The sequence below is a fragment of the Cucumis melo genome, chromosome 5 (genome assembly GCF_025177605.1).
Source record: "Cucumis melo cultivar AY chromosome 5, USDA_Cmelo_AY_1.0, whole genome shotgun sequence".
Taxonomy (NCBI): domain Eukaryota; kingdom Viridiplantae; phylum Streptophyta; class Magnoliopsida; order Cucurbitales; family Cucurbitaceae; genus Cucumis; species Cucumis melo.
Window position 1 is genome coordinate 6,547,186 of NC_066861.1, and position 8,813 is coordinate 6,555,998.

The 8,813-nt window shown below is 34.5% G+C and overlaps 1 protein-coding gene across 1 annotated transcript; it reads right to left on the minus strand.

Annotated features, from left to right (window-relative positions):
* Window positions 1-3,079: 3,079 nt before the first annotated feature.
* On the minus strand, window positions 3,080-7,626 carry LOC103499470 (chaperonin CPN60-2, mitochondrial). Its single transcript, XM_008462479.2, has 18 exons — window positions 7,384-7,626; window positions 7,092-7,116; window positions 6,854-6,985; window positions 6,472-6,631; window positions 6,126-6,301; window positions 5,913-6,008; window positions 5,626-5,730; window positions 5,438-5,524; window positions 5,263-5,352; window positions 5,091-5,171; window positions 4,934-5,002; window positions 4,653-4,730; window positions 4,454-4,549; window positions 4,262-4,361; window positions 4,079-4,182; window positions 3,757-3,862; window positions 3,576-3,654; window positions 3,080-3,486 (listed from the first exon to the last, which is right to left on the minus strand). Exons 1-18 carry the CDS (start codon window positions 7,419-7,421, stop codon window positions 3,381-3,383), a joined length of 1,728 nt encoding a protein of 575 aa, XP_008460701.1. The 5' UTR covers window positions 7,422-7,626; the 3' UTR covers window positions 3,080-3,380.
* Window positions 7,627-8,813: the final 1,187 nt, after the last annotated feature.

Here is an 8,813-nt window from a genome sequence, read left to right on the forward strand (position 1 = left end):
CAGTGACACATATTTATTATATACAAGTGCACACTTCAAATATTGTTATTATATAATCATTACCTACTCATGCATATTTGCAATAACATGTAAGTAGTGACTCATATATTTGTATTATTTCTTGTCAGGTATGCATACATACATTGTTATCTAATATTATGTTAAATATAAAGAGTTATATAATGATATATTTAAATCAAAAACAGTTTAAATCACGGTAAGATTTTACAAATTAACTTCCAATATATGAAAATTAATGCAACTTTGATTAAATATAATAAGTATATATAAGAAATTATTGAATTACGTGGAATATATGAAAAACAATGCAAAATGAAAAAAAAAATGAAATGATATATATAGTTGACTGACTATAAATAGGGGTATATATTGTAAATTATATGACATATATACTCCATTCACCGTAAATTTTCTTTATCGAAAAAATTTATTAGAAAATTTTACTGGCGTACTATATTTCACAATTTCTTACAAATAATTAATAATATGAAACGAATATGCACTCATAGAAAAATTTTGAAGGAGATGAATGAAATAAGAAATAATGGATGGAGAGAGATCGAATGGAGGGAAGATTTTTTGAAAAAATCATCAAAAAAAAAAAAAAAGGATAATTTTGATTATAATATTACCATAATAGAATTAATCACTTACATATTTACAAAGGATATCTAAAAAATATAAATCTTAATCACATGCAATTGGTCCACTCTTCTTATTTCATTTTTCTATTTTTTAATATATTATTAATAATAAAAATGAGTAGTTTGGTTTGTGAGTTCTACATTTAGGTAAAGTTGAAGCACATTAGGACATTTATGAAAAATTTGGCAAAATTAGGTCCAACTTGTATGACGACGCCCCTATTTAGGCTATAGTAGTTGAAACCCTGTTGTTATATTTATGAAAAAAATTCATTTAATTAATTATTAACAATTAACTTAATATTAATTTAATTTAAGTTGTTTTAAATTAAATTATAATGGGAAACGTGGGTGACTGTTCTACGTAACTCAAAGATCTCTCTAACTCCCTCCTCTCCATCTCGAAGAAGTGCGAGGTAGAAGTATATCTTAGAAAAAAAAGTTTTTTCTCTAGAAGTGCTTCTTTGGTATTATGCAATTCTCTCAAAAAGAAAAGATTTCTTTCTCAACTAAATTTTTATTCCAATTTTGTTTCCTACAAACCAAACTCTCTACTTTGGTGTTTGGCAAATACAAAGTCGTCAACGAGAGTAAGTGTTATTTTCTATTCTTTGTATCTTTTAAGCATGCTTAGCGATAAGAAAATTAGTTTCTGTAATTGCTTTTGCCAATGTACTGGTATTTTTAGATCCCAATTAATTTGAATATGATTCTGTTCTTCCGTTGGGTAGAGCTCTTATCCCTTTAGAAGTGGCATTATCCAGATCGATGTAATGTGTCAGTTTGAGATGATGCAACAAATCCTTGAACCTTGTGACACAGACACCCAATTGCATTCACATGATCTAAGCAGTCAGTGTGCTTGGTTTAGATATTTGACCCCTTAAATTTTGTTTTGGAAAGATCGAGAGAATTTGATTGCAAGTGGGTTTCTAATCAACAATGACATAGATGTTAGGCCTGAGTACATGAAATGGTACTCCAATATTAGTCGGTGATACATCATAAAGGTAGGAGCATTATACCATTTTTTTTAATGGTTTATTATTTAATTGATAGAGTTAATTATTGTTTAGTTGCATAGTCTAATTGTAAACATAAAAATTGTAGGAAAATTTTGCACATTTGGAAATATCTAGTACACCATCAAATGCAGTAGCTAGAATGGCAAAAATTGCTCTGCTTAATTTGACATCTATATACAGACTATGATATTTTGAAGGTTATGTTTCGAATGAAGAACAAGGTAATCCAGCTAGGCAAGAGAATGTTCCATTTCAACTTGGTATTCAAAATCAATACGCAATATACATAGCTGGTCATTTCACCAATACTCCCATGATGCCAACACCAATATTTAACTTCTTTTCGATTAACCTTGACTTGCTAAACATGAAGGAAAGTCAGACCTCACAATTTCGTACATATGTGAGACAATCAACAAATGTAAGAGGTCATTGTAATCATGGATACTACATGAACCAACAGGGTTGAATTCGACGTAATATGAGGTCTTCTTCTACACAAGTAGGAATATATGTATTAATAAGATTTGTTTGTTGATTCTTTTAATGTTTTATTTAAATTTGAATTTTATATACTTATCTTTTGAAAAACAGAGTCGATTTAAGGTTCTCATATTTTCCTTTGTATAGAATAATTATAATAATTATTACCTAAATTATTGGCAAACCATTACAAAAATCAAAATGCTAAAAAAAAGTTACACAAGAGTCGTTACAAATCAAATGATTATGAAAATATTACAAATCAAAATGATAAAAAAGATCACAAAATTTTTTGAGAAAAATAGGGGGCGCATTTCAATAAAGAAAAAAAAAAATAGTTTGGAAACCACCACTTTTCCCAATTTATTTTTCAAACCACCCCTGTTTTTCAAATCTCCATGATGCTTGAGTACAGTTAAAAATTTATTTTGGTACTCATTTAACAATGACAATTCACGGTCTGTAACTTCTCAACACAATTTCAAGTCCAAACTACTACACAATGTCAAATAAGTAGTCAGTTGGTCTAATCTAGATTGATTCTAGTAAAATCTTTTGACTTATCTTAAGTCGTGCAATGTGACTTGTCACCAAGCTATCAACAAAGATTTGAATTACATCCAGACAAAAACATTGTTATGAATTATCACCAAATTCTATTAAAGATTCGAACTTCACTATCTAATGTTTCTTTTTCTTGGCTTGGAGCTTATTATTCACAGAGAAGAATCAAGGAGATACTTCCTACCTATCCATCATATACCTTTTTCGACTTAATAAGAAGTCATGTATACTTTTAAAGTGCTCTATATGATCACCCGAAAAGACAGTTGAAACAAACCATCGGCGGATATGGATTATATTTATTGATAAAGAGTAGAACGTGCAAGGTTCAAAGGCAGGCCATTAAGCATGAAGAAAATAGGCTATATATTTTATGATCAAATGAAAAAGACTACAGTTTCGCAACATGAAATGATAACTCCCCCTAGTCTCTGACACTAAGCTACCCACCTTCCACATGAATGGAAGCTTTCCTTGACAAAAATAAATCAAGACTTATGAAACAAAAAGAAGACATCTTCAAGGTCCGTAAAATGTCAAGATCTCGGAAGCAAGCAGAGCTAAAATTGATTTGAATTCATCCAACTTTTGATCGCTGCTCGGTTTAGTCTTGAATTTAAAAAATGGTTGATGGCTGCTTTGTTTAGTAGTCCATTCCCCCCATGCCGCCACCCATTGCTGGAACTTCCTTTTCGTCCTGGGGCAGTTCGACTACAATGGCTTCCGTTGTTGTCATCAAAGAGGAAACACTATATACGAAAAGACAATACCTTAGGATTGAAGAACATAGGGAGTTCCGAAACAAAACACTAATGAAAACAAAGTTCCTTCAGCTTACCTAGCGGCGTCAACAAGTGCAGTTCTAATTACTTTCAGAGGATCGATGATGCCAGCTTTGACCATGTCTACATATTCACCTGTTCGTGCATTTGAAAGCCATACTTTATTAGCAAGAAATGGAAAACGTCAGCTGTTCAATTTCTTCTGTTTTCTCATGCTGGAATATATATAGAACTGACCTTTTGCTGCATCATAACCAAGATCGGGGTTATCCTGCTCCAAGAGCTTTCCGACCACAACGGCTCCCTCAACTCCAGCGTTTGATGCAATTGTGTGTACGGGTGTCTGAATTAAATATTACATGTAGGAATGAGTGAGGTTTCTCACAAACATATCTAGTCAGTACACTATATGTTTGGAAGTAATTTTTCCAAACAAGCCTATAATCATTCTACAGCAAAAATAATTGTATGAAAATTGTGAACAATAATATCATGTTCAAAATCACTACATGCGTTTCGTTAATATCAGCGAGTAAACAATCATGTTTGAGATTACGACCTTCAGAGCATTCTGAATAATCTGGACTCCAATCTTCTGATCGAAGTTGGCAGTTGGAAGTTTGTCCAGTTCTTTGGATGCATATAAAAGTGCAACACCACCCCCTGTGGAGGGAGCCATTTTGTCAGTATCCTTCAGTTGTAATATATAAAATTATAGCTAGCACGTGGAGAAATAACCTACCTGGTACTATTCCTTCTTCAACCGCTGCTTTTGTGGCATTCAAGGCGTCGGTGACTCTATCCTTCTTTTCACCCACTTCTGCTTCACTTGCTCCTCCAATCTGCAAAAGGTATTAGTTTATTGTATATGAGGTTTCAAAACTCTCCCCACTAAGTGCAAAACAAATTCAAAATCTAAGAGGAAGGTAGAGACCTTCAATACAGCCACGCCGCCAGAGAGTTTCGCCAATCTCTCCTGTAACTTCTCCTTGTCATAGTCCGAAGTGCTTGCTTCGATACCAGCTCTTATCTGTAAATTACATAAGACCAAAAACATGAAATGAAAGTTAATTTTCTATATTGCAATGAAAGTTAAACAATGGGACTGCCGAATGTTTCTGAATGTCACAAACCTGTTCACATCTTTCCTCAATAGCTTTCTTGTCACCGGCACCATCAAGAATAACTGTATCATCCTTTGAAATTGTGATCTGTAATATCAACCTATGTTAATGCAGATATGCAACTAGCAGCAGAAACTTCGAGAGGTTTAGAAAGGATTTGACACTCGGAAAATAATGAGCCATAGGTTGAAATAACAAAGAACATAGGTGTCTAAAACCAAAAAATTACGCAAGTTTCCACAAACATGTCCAACATTATGAACCCAGTGAACCTATTTAATATATCACACCTTCTTGCAAGAGCCAAGCATATCCAGATCAACTTTCTCAAGATTCATTCCAAGCTCTTCAGTAATGACCTGCAAATAGCACACAAAGAGGACTCTGAGAAATCACAGAAAAGTTCCAAAAGGAAGGATGCAGTTGCAATTACAAATGACCACTTACTTCACCACCAGTGAGAACTGCAAGGTCCTGCAGTCCAGCCTTCCTATTTTCCCCAAAACCTGGTGCTTTAATGGCACAGACCTGCAGAAAACAGTAAGCAAATAAGCAAGGCCCAAACCAGACTAAAAGTTGATGGTTCCATAAATTTCAATAGTTGGAAGAAGGCTCAAACCTTAATTCCAGCACGGAGCTTATTCAGGATAAGAGTGGCTAGTGCATCACTTTCAACATCTTCGGAAATAATAAGAAGGGGTCTTTGCCTCTGAAGAGATTCAAGAAAAATACAATATTTACCGTTCATTGGCAAATATAAGCAAATAACTGTCAACTATCAAAAGGTAGCCTACCTTCAGAGCCAGCTCTAAAACTTTCACCACAGCATTTATGCTTGAGATTTTCTTTTCATGGATTAGAATAAGAGGATCCTCCAATTCCTGCCAGGGCATCCCACGTGGTAGATAAAATTAAGAACCATATTAATGATTAGGCTCATGATTAGAAAATAGCGAAATAGATTTTGATAGAAGGTGCATACACATTTCTGGTTCTTTTGGTTTGTAATGAAATAAGGGGAAATATATCCCCTGTCTAACTTCATCCCTTCAACGACTTCCAACTCATTATATAATGTCTTCCCATCCTGCCAAATTGAACACAATCAAACTAAGCACCGAAGCCCGAAAGAGTTAAAAATCGGGAAATTAAAAAAATATATTGAATAGTCCTTTTATTATAAAAAAAAAAAACTAGAGAAGGAGTAGGGTGAGGCATAACCCATTATAACATACAGAAAATGTACAGATGTGCCAGTAACGAACTTACCGAGATGGTGATCACACCCTCCTTGCCAACTTTCTCCATGGCCTTGGCAATTAACTCACCAATTTCCCTTTCTCCATTGGCAGATATTGTCCCGACCTACAAGATTACAATAAAATGGAATTAAGGTTCTTCAATATAAAGTCACGTAAAGGACATCGAAGAATCTGTCCAGCTAACAAGGCCAGATAGTCCTGATCAAAAGTAAGAACAAACCTGAGCTATCTCTTCAGATGTGCTTATCATTCGTGCTCTACTCTTCAAGTTTGTTACTACAGAATCAACTGCCATGGAGATGCCACGTCTTAAATCCATGGCATTCATTCCAGCAGCAACAGACTTGCAGCCCTCCGTAAATATTGCTCTTGTAAGAATAGTAGCACAAGTGGTCCCTGCAATCCCCAAAAGTCCTCACTTTCACTTTGTAATTTGGTGTGTAATACAATTGTGCATAGTGCACTGTCCGTTAGCAAAAAAAATTTCTTCCAACCATCGAATATTTCAGGAAACAACCAATTATTAAATACTGATACATATTCGTGGGTGTATAACAGAAACTTACCATCGCCGGCCACATCATTGGTTGCATTAGCAACCTGCTTCACAAGACTGGCACCAACATTCTTGATTTTATCTTTAAACTCGATGCTCTTAGCAACAGTCACTCCATCTTTTGTAACTTTGGGAGCCCCGTAACTTTGTTCAATCACTACATTGCGCCCCTGCAGCAGCGCGAGATAGAATCAACATTAGTAAACAGAGGGCCAAACTATATAGAACAGAGATTAAATAAGTGATGAGATTGGTTAAATTGAGCGAGAGAGGAGATTGTATAAATGGAAATCAGCTTTCATTCTTCAATTGAGATGAAAAAATAACCAATGAAGATCAGTAAACTACCGAAACTAAATTCACCATTGATGACATAGAAATCTCGACATTACCTTCGGACCCATTGTGACTTTAACCGCTTCAGCAAGATCTTCGACACCCTTGAGCATAAGACCTCGAGCCTCCACCCCAAATTTAACATCTTTCGCAGCATAGTTTCTGCTCCAGCTAGACCGACTAGCAATCTAAAGATCAAACACATAAAACACGAAACACAAACATAGTTCAAGAAAAATCATATTTTTACGTGATAAACAAACTCATAAAGTAACAATCATAACAGGAACTCACCTGATTGGTACTGTTCCTAGCAAGGCTGAAAACCAGAATCCATAAACAAACAAACAAACCAATAACGCTTGTAAGTCAATAGTACAATTCTCAAAAGAAGCAGGAAAAAAAAAAAAAAAAAGAGGAAAAAAACACCTCAAACCCCAATCAACCCATATTTGTTCATCAAGTATCAATTGAAAGATCCAATGTACCAGTAAGCCAAAATAACAACATCCCATTTCAGCCACCCGTTCATAACACAGTCTAGTCTAGAGCTTGGGAACTAAAAGGAGATCAAACTCAAACATACCGGGCTTTGGAAGCGAGGCCTGAGGCGAAGCGGTGCATTGTAGACGTTAGCTGAAACCCAAAAAAAGGAAGGAGATGGGAACAGCGAGCTGAAGAAGGAGAGCAACAAGACGGAAAGTGTAAGGCGAGGAAATGTGGAGATTGAACGGGTTTAATAGTGTGGAGAAGAAGGCTCTAGAAACTAATTCAAAATCACAGCACCTTCTAGGGTTTAGGGTTTAGTCGGAAGTGGAGAAAAAAAGACATTTTCTTTTTCCTTTTAACTTTACTGCTCACGTGGCCGAGGGTTTTACGTCCAATTTCTCGGCAATGAACCGGTTCGAACCGTTAGTTTTTTTATGGTTTATTTTATTTCTATATTCTTTGGTATCAAATTGAAGAACGTAGGCTTCATGGATCATCAAAGAGTTTACGTCAGCTAAATTCATCTTGATAGTGACCATTAATATTATTTATTTGAAATTAGTATAGCACGCTTTTAAACAATTAAGTAGAAAAATTGTTTTACCCCTACACTTTCGATCCGACAAATGATGTGAAGTCAACAAATATCATGACGTCGTCTCTTAGATCGAGAGTAGGTGGTTCGGTGGGGGGTGTGACAACTTGGTATTAGAGCAAGTTTGTTTTCTCAAAAAAGTAAGAATAATAAGTTGAGAGTAAGTAAGCATTCTAAGAAACTTGAAAATAAGTAAAGTTGGTCTCCAAGATTAATTGAGTCAAGGTTAAGCACAAGTTTTAGTCCCACTTAGGAAGTGGAAAGAGTTATAAGTTAACTCTTAAGTAATGAGTATTATGCATCACTATTTACCAGATTGGCAGGTAGTATAAGTAAGCCGTAGACGGAAGACGATCTTACCTAAAAGCATTGTAAGTAAAATTATATTTCCTAAAATTTTAAGCTCAACTTTTAAGATAGGAAATTTATATAAGTTTTATTTTCATGATTACACAATAAAACTTTAACATTGTATAAAACAATAAATACCAAGATCTTTGAACTAAATGATTTTCACAAATTAAATTTAGTTTGAGAAAAACATACCTTGATCCATGAATGGTCTTCTAAGAGATTGTGTTTCTCTAACTTGACCTTCCTTTAGAACTTAATTAGGTTCTTGATAGGGAAGAGTGGACTTCTTGAATCAGGCAGCGAGAAGACCAATCCCTAGGATTCTATTTATAGACACCACCCCATCATGGTGTTTAATTAGGGTATTATCTTTTCACCTAATGTGCCTAGTAAAATAATACGTCTGAAAGAGATAAAAGAACATATAATGCACATGGGTTACATTAATAATAATATTATATTCAGAATAAATCTAACAATTTATGCTACTCGTAGATAGACTAGGGTTAGAACGAAAGAATGGACCTTAGAACTAAATTTTTAAATGGAGTATTGGAAGCCTTAGAAATTTATAAATT